General features: G+C 44.7%; 1 protein-coding gene across 1 annotated transcript; it reads left to right on the forward strand.

The window, feature by feature from the left end:
- The first annotated feature begins 8618 nt into the window (after positions 1-8618).
- caco1 (Calcium-binding and coiled-coil domain-containing protein 1) lies at positions 8619-11000 on the forward strand. The gene is given in 3 exon segments (NM_001141462.1): positions 8619-8695; positions 10214-10371; positions 10518-11000. Coding segments are annotated over 2 exon segments (255 nt in total). The 5' UTR covers positions 8619-8695; positions 10214-10239; the 3' UTR covers positions 10641-11000.
- The last annotated feature ends 2364 nt before the right edge of the window (positions 11001-13364 follow it).

Below are 13364 nucleotides of genomic sequence, written 5' to 3' on the forward strand. Positions count from 1 at the left end.
ACAACAGCATTCTAATGTCGAACCTCCGACGCTCTGCACAGATAAGACGGCTTTGGTTTTAATGCCCCTAGCACACCGAGATGCACCAGGCTCACTTGTAAAACGGAATGCCCCGTTCGCTTGTAAAAGCAGGCAGCCCAGGAGAAGGGAAGGAGGGAGGATGGGGGAGGGGAGGAATAAAGGAAGGGAAGAGAAGGAATTTCATTTCGGAGGGTTATCAATTTTCTCCTCTCAAATTCCCAATCCGTTCCCCATCACTTTTAAAAACGAATTCCCAATTCCAATCACAACTGCAATAAAGCATATCTTGTTAAAGGTGCCAGAGTCCGACCTTAGGCTTGTCTATATTGAATGCCTGCTGCCTGTTGGCCCACTTTGCCTTGAAATACTGCAGCGCAGGGCAGCCAAAGCACAGCCCGTCTAGAGTGATATAAAAACTGCAGAGAGGGCCCCCAATCACTATGCCTGTGGGAGCTTCATCCTAGCTGCCTCCTCCTGCCATTCAGTGGGTGTTTATTTGGATCAGAGGGACCACAGCGGAGCAGAGCGTGAGAGAGAGAGAGGGGAATTGGGGATTGTCCTGTCCTGTATGTGGGTGTGTAGTGTAATGAGGTGGTGGTTCTGTGCCAGTCAGTGTTGGAGGGGGAGCCAGACCAAGGAACTCAGGGGTACAGGGGAGGTGTTGGCTTGTGTGTGTGTCTGTGTGTCATTGCCAGCGGCATCTCGCGTGTGTTTCCCCTCTTCCATCTTCCTCACTTCCAGCTCCGCTCAGGCATGGCCAGTGTCTGATCAGATGGCCGATCAAACACTAATCATTCCCTCACGGCCCATAGTGAAGTAAAGCTGTCATTAATTTTGCGGAATTACATCAAATGTGAGGCATTCTTTATGTGTCTGGGAGGCCGCGAGACAGTTATACGATGTGGGGCTGCTGCGCTAGGCAGATGGGGCAGCTCGGCCGTGCATACTAAATACCCACCCACCCACCCACCGTCCGTCCGTCCCCCACTCCTCTCCTCTCCTCCACCTCCCACTCCCTCCCCCTGTTCTGCTCTCATCTCAGTGGCTCTGTCTATCACTTCTCCTGTCCTTTGCTCCTCCTTTCCTCCACCGCCATCCTCCCTCCCTTCCCCTGTTCTGCCCTCCTTTCAGTCACTTACCCTCTCCTATCCTCCTTTCTTTGTCCTCTACCCTTCCAGTGCCTTTGCTCAACTAAATTATTATATAACCCTTATTGTTTACGCCCTGACCCCCCACCCTGATTTTTATTATTTAACTACTGCCCTTGTGTGTCTAAAGCGCTCCATTGTGGTGAGCTTGGAATATGTTCTAAATATTCTGGCATCTAGTCAGTCATCCACTGCTGCTCAAAATATTTGAAATGCAGAAGTAGGCTAGAAAAGGTTGCAAGACCTTTGCAGCTACTGCATATCTCAAATCATCAAGAGATGTGTAAGCGACCACTACCCTTGATTTGACTTGACATCTGCCGTTCCCTTTGAGCGAGACAGTCAAGTCACCCAGACTGAGACGTGACCTACAACCTGCAAGTAGTTTCTAATGTCTTGATATACTGTACATCCAAAGGCCATCTCTTACCAGTCCGGCCAGCAGTAGACACTAGACAGTGTACTACTAGACACAGAGGCCAAAATAACATCACAGTGGTCATGTTGTGATATGTTGGGTTGCTGCAATAAAATAACCAGGATACCCTTGACCAGGTTAGTCTCTATATTGAAAAATAGCCAAATCAACACCAGGCCACTATTCTCTACCCGGGCATCCGCACAACTTCTCAATATTGATTCTATAAAAGAAATCAATAAAAAAGAATTGGAGAGGGGGTGAAGGCGGAGGAGAGGAAAGGAGGGTGTGGCGAAGAGAGAGAGTTTTGACAGGAGACAGCCAGCAGCTGGACCCGCAGTCAGAAGACTGGGCGTGATCCAACAAGGTCTGTAACACACTGTCCGACAACCATCAATCACTTACTGTAGCTCCTCTTTGTGTGTGTGTGTGTGTGTGTGTGTGTGTGTGTGTGTGTACGTGTGTGACACCCAACTCCACTCTGTTAAAACCCATCTTAACACTCTTTATAGGCTACTCTCATACAGTACACTGTATGTCTGCGAACAATGAGCTTCTAATAGTCACCTCATTTGGATCGCTATAATGTGTACATATAAAGGGACCAACCCTCTGACGAGTGGGCTGGTGTTGTTCATGTGAAATTAGAAGCAATAGGAGGTACAAAAACGATTGCAGGTTCTTGTAGGAGTGACGTCACCTGTCAGAAGACAATGAAGTCAGGGGCACCGTGTACTGACATCATTTGAATGTGCCTACTGTGTTGTGTTAAAGTGAAATAGCGCGCAATAAATGGCCGAGCAAAAGAGGAAGGGCGCATTTGCTCATTTTCTTTATATAACATATCAGCATATCAACATTTCCCATCATTCCAGCCGTGAGCTGACAATTTCCAGTTCTGACTTGCAAGAACAGACTGAATCAGGCATGGTGAAGGCATCTGGCTAGTGTCTCCATCAGCTAAGAGTGGAGGCTCTGGAAGGCTCACGCAAAAGGTTTGGTTAAAGTACACTGCCATCTGGTGTCTACTGAAGCAGATTGTACTGGGACCACGTGGCGCCAATCACAATTCTCCACCCTTCTCGCAAAGTGTGCACTTGCACACTTCCCATCATGGATTTACCAACTGTGAAACACCCTGTAGCATGTGAGCTCTGCCATGTCATACGGCATTTGGATGTACCTTTTTAAATGATCTTGAAAAGTTTATTCAAGTATGACCTTTTTGGATTCTTGTAAATAACAGAGTTTAGTCTTATCATCATTTACTGTAGCTTACATATGGACATCATGCATTACCGCGTTGCAAATAAACCCTTTTGCACTTGAAGACCATTTGCAAGCCTACTTTAGTTTAAAGTTTCACATTTGATTAGTCGTATGTACGGGATACACATGGTATATACCGTCCAATGAAATGCTTACTTGCAGGTTCCTTGTCGACGAACATAAAGTGAATGACTCAGTAGAATAGAATAAACACTTGAGCATAACTATAATACAGGAAGACACAATTTATAGTCCAATATTCAATCAATCAATCAATCAATCACATTTATTTATAAAGCCCTTTTTACATCAGCCGATGTCACAAAGTGCTAAGCAGAAACCCAGGAACCTTGGAAGAAACCTAGAGAGGAACCAGGCTAGGAGGGGTGGCCAGTCCTCTTCTGGCTGTGCCGGGTGGAGATTATAACAGAACATGGCCAAGATGTTCAAACGTTCATAGATGACCAGCAGGGTCAAATAATAATAATCACAGTGGTTATAGAGGGTGCAAAAGGTCAGCACCTCAAGAGTAAATGTCAGTTGGCTTTTCATAGCAGAGCATTCAGAGTTAGTGTAACGCTCGCTGTTAGGGAGAGAAGTGGACCAAGGCGCAGTGTGGTAAGTGTTCATGATACATTTATTTCACAACACACTCAAACAAAATAACAAACAGTGAAAAAACGAACGCGCACAGTTCTGTCAGGCACAGGTGCTAGACAGAAAACAATCTCCCACAAACACAGGTGGAAAACAGGCTGCCTAAGTATGATTCCCAATCAGAGACAACGATAGACAGCTGCCTCTGATTGGGAACCACACTCGGCCCAAAAACAAAGAAACAGAAAACATAGATTTCCCCACCCGAGTCACACCCTGACCTAACCAAACATAGAGAATAATAAGGATCTCTACGGTCAGGGCGTGACAGTTAGAGACAGCAGGTGAGGTTTAAAGAGAGAGTCGAAAACAGCAGGTACGGGACAAGGTAGCACGTCCGGTGAACAGGTCAGGGTTCCATAGCCGCAGGCAGAACAGTTGAAACTGGAGCAGCAGCACGCCCAGGTGGACTGGGGACAGCAAGGAGTCATCAGGCCAGGTAGTCCTGAGGCATGGTCCCAGGGCTCACATCCTCCGGGAGGGGAGGGAGAGAGAGAATTAGAGGGAGTGTACTTAAATTCACACAAGACACCGGATAAGACAGGAGAAATACTCCAGATATAACAGACTGACCCTAGACCCCCGACAGATAAACTATTGCAGCATAAATACATGTGTTTTGGGGAATGGGGGACTGGGGAGCAAGTGTTTAAATTGTGCAGTATTTACCAATTATAATTGGTGCATTCAGAAACTATTCAGGCCCCTTCACTTTTTCCACATTTTGTTGCGTTACAGCCTTATTCTAAAATGTATTAAATCATTTTTTACCCACATCAATCTACCCACAATACACCATAATGACAAAGCAAAAACAAGTTTTTAGAAATGTTTGCAAATGTATTACAAATAACAGCATTGACTGTGTGCTTAGGGTCGTTAGAAGGTGAACCTTCGCCCCAGTCTGAAGTCCTGAGCACTCGGGAGCAGGTTTTCATTAAGGATCTCTCCATACTTTGATCTGTTCATCTTTCCCTCAATCCTGACTAGTCTTCCAGTCCCTGCCGCTGAAAAACATCCCCACAGCATGATTCTACCACCACCATGCTTCACCGTAGGGATGGTATTGGCCAGGTGATGAGCAGTGCCTGGTTTCATCCAGACGTGACGCTTGGCATTCAGGCCAAAGAGTTCAATCTTGGTTCATCATACCAGAGAATCTCCATTAGGTGCCTTTTGGCAAACTCCAAGTGGGCTGTCATGTGCCTTTTACTGAAGAGTTGCTTCCTTCTGGGCACTCTACCATAAAGGCCTGATTGCTGCTGTGCTGCAGAGATGGTTGTCCTTCTGGAAGGTTCTCCCATCTCCACAGAGGAACTCTGGAGCTGTGTCAGAGAGACCATCGGGTTCTTGGTCACCTCCCTGACCAAGGACCTCCCCCAATTGCTCAGTTTGGCCAGGCAGCCAGCTCTAGGAAGAGTCTTGGTGGTTCCAAACTTCTTCCACTGTGTTCTTGTGGACCTTCAATGCTGCAGAATTTGTTGATACCGATCTATGCCTCGACACATTCCTGTCTCGAAGTTCTACAGGAAATTTCTTCGACCTCATGGCTTGGTTTTTGCTCTGACATGCACTGTCAACTGTGGGATCTTATATAGACAGGTGTGTGCCTTTCCAAATCATGTCCAATCAATTGAATTTACCACAGGTGGACTCCAATCAAGTTGTAGAAACATCTCAAGGATGATCACTGAAAACAAGATACACCTGAGCTCAATGTCGAGTTTCATAGCAAAGGGTCTGAATACTTATGTAAATAAGGTATTTCTGTATTTATTTGTAAATAATTTGCAAAAATGTCTAAACACCTGTTTTCACTTCGTCATTATGGGGTATTGTGTTTAGATTGATGAGGAAAAACAATTATTTAATTCATTTTAGAATAAGGCTGCAATCTAACAAAATGTGGAAAAAGAGAAGGGGTCTGAATACTTTACGAATGCACTGTATGTCTGTGTGGGTGTGTGTATATCTGTATGGGTGTGTGGGTGAGTGAGTGCATGTGTGCTAAGGTGAGTAGATCTCCTGGATGTATTGGGTTGTCTGCACCCCCCCGCTGGAGGGCCTTGTGGCTGTGGATGGAGCAATTCTTGTACCAGGCCATGATGCAACCTTTCAGGATGCTCTCGATGGTGCAGCGGTAGTATTTGAAGAGCACCTGGTTGGCATTCCACATTTCTTCAGCTGCCTTAGGAAGTAGAGATGCTGTTGTGCCCTCTTGACAAGAGTGGTGGTGTTGTTAGTTCATGTCAAGTCCTCAGAGGAAATTAAAACTGCTGACTCTCTCTACTGCAGTCCTGTTCATGTGGATTGAGCATTGATGTGGATCTGCTTCCTGAAGTCAACAATCAACTCTGCTTTGCTGACGTTGAGGGAGAGGTTGTTGTCCTGGCACCACAAGTTCACTTATCTCCTCCCTATAGGCTGACTCGTTGTTGTTGGCTATCAGGCCTACAACCATGGTGTCGTCCGCAGACTTCATGATGGACTTGGGGTCGTGCAAAGCCACGCAGTCGTGGGTGAACACGGAGTACAGCAGAAGGCTGAGGACACACCTATGGGGGGCCCCTGTGTTAAGAGTCAGTGTTGAGGAGGTGTTGTCGCCAATCCTCACAGCCTGTGGTCTGCCCCTCAGGAAGAACAGTATCCAGTTGCAAAGGGTGGTGTACAAACCCAGGGCTCTAAGCTTGGTGTCGAGCTTAGAGTGAACCATAGTGTTGAATCAGTGGAGGCTAGTGAGGGGAGGACGGCTGATAATAATGACTGGAACGGAGCGAATGGAATGACATCAAACACAAGGAAACCATGTGTCGGATGTATTTGATCCATTTCATTTATTCCGTTGGTGCCACCAACCTCCTGTGTGTTGAATGCTGGACTGTAGTCAATGAACAGCGTTCTCACACATGTGAATAGCGATGGAAATGGCATCCTCCGTGGATCTGATGGAGCGGTAGGCAAATTGGAGAGGGTCCAGTGGAGTGGGATGTCAGCCTCTCGAAGCACTTCATGATGACCGGAGTGAGTGCGACGGGGCGATAGTCATTTGAGCATGTCACCTTGTTTTTCTTGGGCACTGGGACGATGGTGGTCTCCTTGAAGCAGGTGGGGACTACAGCAGGGACAGGATGAAGATATCCGTGAAGACACCCACCAGTTGGTCAGCACACACTCTGAGGACGCGGCCAAGGATACCATCTGGGCCGGCGGCTTTGTGAGTGTTCATGCTTTTTAGAGTTTTTCTCATGTCAGCCTTGGAGAGGGAAAGCACCTGGTCGTCCGGAGCAGCGAGGGTCGTCCTGGATGGCTCGGTATTGGCTGCCTCGACGCGAGCATACAATGTGTTAAGCTCGTCTGGGGGAGGCTTCGGTGGGCACCACACAGCTGGATTTGCCATTGTAGTCTGTGATAGTCTGTAGTCCTTTCCACATGCATCGCGAGTCGAACATCAATTCAAGTTTGAGTCTGTATTGTATTTTTACGTACCTAATGGATTGACGGAGCTCATATCTGCTTATCATTGTACGTGTTACTTGACATTTAGTAATGTGGGTTTGTTCTGCTGACATTGAATGCTGCAGTACGGGCTCTCAGCATGGTACAGATTTCTCCGTTCATCCAGGGTTTTTGGTTGGGGTATGTCCGGATTGTTATTGTGGGTACAACATCAAAAACACATTTCCTAATGAAGCCTGTGACTGACGATGTATTTTCCTCAATGTTTATGGATGAGTCCTAGGTGGATGATCCTTTGAACATATTCCAGTCAGTATTGTCAAAACAGTGCTGCAGCATTGAGTCTGCCTCCTCTGTCCAGCACCTCACTATTCTCTATGTTGGTGGCTCCCTCTTGAGTTGCTGGTTGTAGGTGGGGAGTATACATCTGCCTTGGCTACTCTGGGTCCACTATTTTACAAACATGTATATCTAATATTTATAAACATTTACGTAAGCATTATAAACATTAATAAGTAGGCTATGACAGTGTATAAGCAGAATATACTGTCAACACATGTTCACACCAGGGAGAGAGAGAGCGAGAGAGAAATGCTTATTATAGTATGCTAGCACTCCATCCCAAATGGAGTGTTGTCATGTAATACTACCTCTCCTATGTTAGTCATGTCTGTTCATCTGCCAATGTTGGCATGCAAGCCATGCTCAAGTGTCACTCAGGAGTGAATTAAGACTTCTGTTTTTCCTGGAGATGGGCAAGTAAATCATAGGCTACTCATTTTACAGGACCAAACAAGACCATATTGGGAGCAGGCAGCTATGACAGACAGTATTACAGCAATTTGACATTTCGTTGTTGTCGCAAATGCAACGCATCACGGTTGCTTTCATCGAAAGCAATTCATATTAAACCTGATGAGTTGTTTTTCGCTGCGCATCGATGACGTTGCGCTTTATAATAGGACCGTTAATATTAAGGCCATGACATGACCAATGAGAGTGCGTGCGTAATGCAATCGGCGAGAAAAGAATATGAACCAGCCTTAGACGCGGAAAATCATCAAATTACAGAACGCGATTTCCCGTATCCGACCTTCGAGCGTCTCCTCTGTTGTTTGGGGGTTGTAGTTTTCATCTTATAATTTCTAGCTTCCGATCTCTGCTTCATCCAGTATAAAGAACATCAGTTCCCATAATACAGCAAAACACACCACCACTGTGATGCGTGTGTTTTTGTTATTGTTGTAGGTTACTGGAACAGCTGAGAGCGAAGAGACATCGTTGTGCATCTTTAAAACACGTTGAATCGTTTTCTGACACGGATGGACTTTTTCTGCCTTTAATCTAAATAGGGACGGCTCAATTGGACAATCTACAGAGCAAACAGACCAGAATAAGGTGAGTCTCAGTCAAATAAACTCTGACGATCTGTATCTGCGTAGAGTTCTCCCTATGCAGAAACTAACACAAAGGAAAACGAGCAAATTGTCCTATTTGGTACAGGTATTTGTTGATGGCCCATACCTTTTCTTTAATACATTACACTACGGTGAGATCGGTTAACGGTCCCGATGGTCCTGATTATTGGCTTTTGCGCAACAAGGGAGTCGCGCACTGGATCGCACACAACGTGGGTTTCTTTTTCCACTGGAGTCTATTATTGCGCACACTGGAGACTGCAGCTGCTAGGCTAGTGGGCCTTGTCTTGACACGAATCTCGTGCGGTGTAATTTGAACATTCTTTTTTTTTGACGTTTAGAGATATTTTAGTTATATAATAGAATAAGTCATTTATTACCACAGATTGTATTGTTTGTGGGCTTTTGCTCATATCTAACAAAATAAACAGAACATAAACATGAATTAATGCTCGTGTCAAGTGGACTAACGGCTGCAAGTTGTGTGTGTTGTGCTAAATAATGCGTTATACATGGTTTATTACCTCCTACACTTTCTCAAGAGTTCTCACTATTTACACTTTTGTAATCTCAGTAATATGGAGCATATGTTAGCCAAATATGTTAGATATAGTCCTAATGCGCCATGTAGTTGTTTAATACAATGTTCTTATTAATTTAGTTAGAGATTGCATTGTATTACTGGGATTTAGACTGACACCTGTCATCATTTATCCCTGCCAGTACAATAGTGAAAGATATCAAATGTATGTTTTGTTGTCTACTCTGCCTGGATACTAGTCCCACGTGGCTGTTGAGTTTTAAACAAGAAATGAACGGTAGGTCTATATGTATGTCGACAGGTGACTTGAGTGAGCGGCAGGTAGCCTAGTGGTTAGAGCGTGTGGACTAGTAACCGAAAGGTTGCAAGATCAAATCCCTGAACTGACAAGGTCAAAATGTGTCGTTCTTCCCCTGAGCAAGGCCGTTTTCCAGCTGTTCCTAGGCCATCGTTGTAAATAAGAATGTGTTCTTAACTGACTTGCCTAATTAATTAAAAGTTAAGTAAAAATAGAGTGCTGTACAATAACAGCAAGGTGTTGGGCAATGGCTGTAATAAATAGTCCACGTGTCAGTGTTGTTGTCGTGTATTATGGTAGTTATGGGCTTAACTGTCATCTAGATTTTACTTGCCCAGGGGGGGTGGGGGTGCCCTTCCCCCATGCTTTTCCATGCCCTCCATATGGTCACTGAGAGGAGATCATCTTTCACTGAACAAACACTCCCCGAGTAGACTCTTTCTCTTCCACTCTTTCTCTTCCACTCTTTCTCTTCCACTCTTTCTCTTCCACTCTTTCTCTTCCACTCTTTCTCTTCTTTCTCTTTCTCTTCTTTTCTCTTCCACTCTTTCTCTTCCACTCTTTCTCTTCCACTCTTTCTCTTCCACTCTTTCTCTTCCACTCTTTCTCTTCCACTCTTTCTCTTCCTCTCTTTCTCTTCCACTCTTTCTCTTCCACTCTTTCTCTTTCTCTCAGCAGTTTGTTTCACAGCAGTCACCTCTCACCTACTTCTCCATATGCTCATCTGAACAGGTCCTTGGGTACATTAGTCAAATACTTTCAAATAGTTGAAGTTATTTGAGGTGTGCTTGATTTAACTTCAAGTGTACAATTTGGTGACTACTCTATTGGTTCTGTTGTACCAAACCACACAATCAAATGTATTTGAAAGTGTTTGAAACACAGGTCTCAGGTTTGGTGTCTAGCTGTGATTATTATAGCTGTTGTCAAATGAAATGTCATTGTAACATATTATTTCTTCTCTCTGTCACACCTGTATCCCCACAGGTACTCACCAGTGTTATTGTGTTGCCATGGAGAAGGCTTGGAGGGTGGAGTTTAGGAACGTGGGTAGTAGCTACTTCCCTCAGAGCCGCGTGGAGTGCCACTACAGTATCAGCTCACAACATACCTGGGCCAGTCATGACTGGGTCGGACTCTTCAAGGTATACGGTCAACCTGCTAAATTAGTAAAACCCACCCCGAGGAGTGGAAATCAAGTGAAATGCACAACTGTTTTTTCAATGTTACTGTATATATTAATATTTTTGTGTGTTTTTTTATGTCTCCCTGTCTCGTCTGACTCCCTCAGGTGGGATGGTCATCAGTGAAGGACTACCACACCTTTGTTTGGGCCCTGGCCCCAGAAGGCTACCAGGAGGGCACAGATGTCAACTGCTGTGTTAACTTCCAGGGTACTAGTCCCTCTCCTTGAACCCTCCCTCTATTTCATACAAAGTGTGCCTGGTCAACATTCACACTGTTCAGAAAGTAGTGTACACGTATTCATTATTGTTCTTTTTAATTTAACCTTTATTTAACTGGGCAAGCCAGTTAAGAACAAATTCTTATTTACAATGACAACCCACCAGGGAACAGTGGATTAACTGACTTGTTCAGGGGCAGAATGACATATTTTTACCTTGTCAGCTCAAGGATTTGATCCAGCAACCTTTTTGGTTACTGGCCCACCCAACACTCTAACCACTAGGCTACCTGCCGCCCCAAGTTCATTAACTTGCAGGGTCATCAAATAAAGATAGCTATCCACACTCACTAAAAGTGTGAGACCATTCAACAGTCTGCTGGTATCTGTCTTTATTTCACAACATTCATACTCTGCCAAGGTCTGTAAGGAAACGCTCCAACTTTGGATTAGTTTTACAGTAAATTGAATTACCCTGTTGAAGGGTACTATAGGCTCGTGACTGATATTTAAAGCAGAGACAGGACTCAATAAGTTACATAGTGTTACAGAGAGGAGACGATCAGATTGTTTCTCTCTCTCGCTCTCTCTCTCCCCCTGCTCTCTCGGTTTGAATTTAAATCAGTCTTTGTTTGGCTCTGATTGAATTCCTTTAAGAAGTAGAAGGTTGAGTAATGAGGATGAGAGAGACAATGGTACAAAGACCAGACCAGACTGAATAACCAACCGTACATTACACTAAGGCAGTCAGGAGTGAATAGAGAGCACAGAGTGAAAAGTGTCCTTTTAACATTACAGCACAGTAGCTTGCAGACTTTATACTGTGTATAAAGTGTCCTCTGTCGTCTCAGTGACAGTGCAAGCTGAGGTGACTACAGATAGCCCTCGAAAGCCAGGCAGAGCAGCTGTGTCATTGAGTTGTGTCAGGGAGATGAACAGCTATCAATGACACTGCCATTTATCATCTGCGGTGAGGACTGAGGAGACAGAGTAAATGCAGAAGCCAGGCGCCTGATGTAGTCAAAGCACATTCACGATTATGCCCACTTGTCACAGAGGAGGTTGGTTATCTATAGCGCATGCAGTGGTGGAAAAAGTACCCAACAGTCATACTTGAGTAAAAGTAAAGATACCTTAATAGAAAATGACTCAAGTAAAAGGGAAAGTCACCCAGTAAGATACTACTTGAGTAAAAGTGATGTAAAAATGTAATGTAAAAGTATTTGGTAAAAATATATACTAAAGTATCAAAAGTAAAAGTAAAAGTATCAATAATGTCAAATTCCTTATATTAAGCAAACCAGACAGCACAATTTTCTTGTTTTTTTCATTTACTGATGGGGCACACTCCAACACTCAGACATAATGTACAAACATATGTGTTTAGTGAGTCCGCTAGATCAGAGGCAGTAGGGATGTTCTCTTGTTAAGTGTGTGAATTTGACTATTTTTCTGTCCTGCTAAGCATTCAAAATGTAATGAGTACTTTTGGGTGTCAGGAAAAATGTACATTATTTTCTTTAGTAATGTATTAAAGTAAAAGTTGTAAAAAATATGTAGATAGTAAAGTACAGATACCCAAAAAACGACTTAAATGGTACTTTAAAGTATTTTTACTTAAGTACTTTACACCACTGTGTACATGTCATCATAACTGAAATCATGGCCATAAATACATCTTTAGCAGTATAAGCATATATACATCTAGATCAATAATCCATTGACCATTTCACTCTCTCACCCCCCCCCTTGCAGCCTCCTATCTGCCCAAGTCCAGTTCCCAGCAGTACCAGTTTGTGTACGTCGATGGGAAGGGAGAGGTGTGCTCTGCCAGCTCCCAGTTTACCTTCAGCGCCCCTAAGCCTTTGGAGGACCTGGTCACCCTGGAGGAAGGAGCCCACGGAGAAGAGGGGGGGACTGACATGCTTCTGGTCGTACCCAGGGCCGAGCTACTGCAGGTGGGCATAAGGGAGTGCAGGTGCGAGAGAGAGAGAGAGAGAGAGAGAGAGAGAGTACTGTAGAGGGAAGTCCATATCCGCTTTCAGTTATAGAGAGGGTGAATGAACGTTGATGAAATGAATAGGCAGAGGTGAGAATCAATAGTCAATTACAAAGAGATAGAGGATGGAAATGGATCATCTTTTAGGCACTTAATGTTTTCTCTCTACCTCCAGAGTCGCCTGCAAGAGTGTCTTCGGGAGCGAGCCGAGCTGCTCCATGCACGGGAGGCAGCCGAGAGGATGAAGGAGAGAGAGAGGGAGAAGTACAGGAGGGCAAGAGAGGCGTGGGACAGAGGGTGTGAGGAGCTGGAGAGGAACATCGCGGACCTGAAGGAAGAGCTGCGAGAAAGCAGAGACAGGATGGAAGAGATGGAGAGGAGGCAGGAGGTACAGTAACATTACAAGACAGGATTAATGTCTGTGGCGAGGGGATTTGACCATGTCCAAGTAGCCCCAGTGTCTGGTCATGAGCACTTATCTTTGTAAAAATGTGATTTGATGTAGAACGACGAGATCACAACCCCAGATGTACATTCTCCTGTTATGTTACATGTCAAAACAGGAGCAGTTCATTTATAGGTCAAATGTGCTTCGTCATCTATAAAGGAGTCTCATGATACTCTCATGATACTCTGTATAGAATGTAGATTCTCTCTCTCCCTCCCTATCACAGGAGGTGGAGGCATCAGGGGAGGCCTTGGCTCAAGAGAAGAGTTCCATACTAACTATGAAA

The sequence above is a fragment of the Salmo salar genome, chromosome ssa13 (assembly GCF_905237065.1).
Source record: "Salmo salar chromosome ssa13, Ssal_v3.1, whole genome shotgun sequence".
Lineage (NCBI taxonomy): Eukaryota > Metazoa > Chordata > Actinopteri > Salmoniformes > Salmonidae > Salmo > Salmo salar.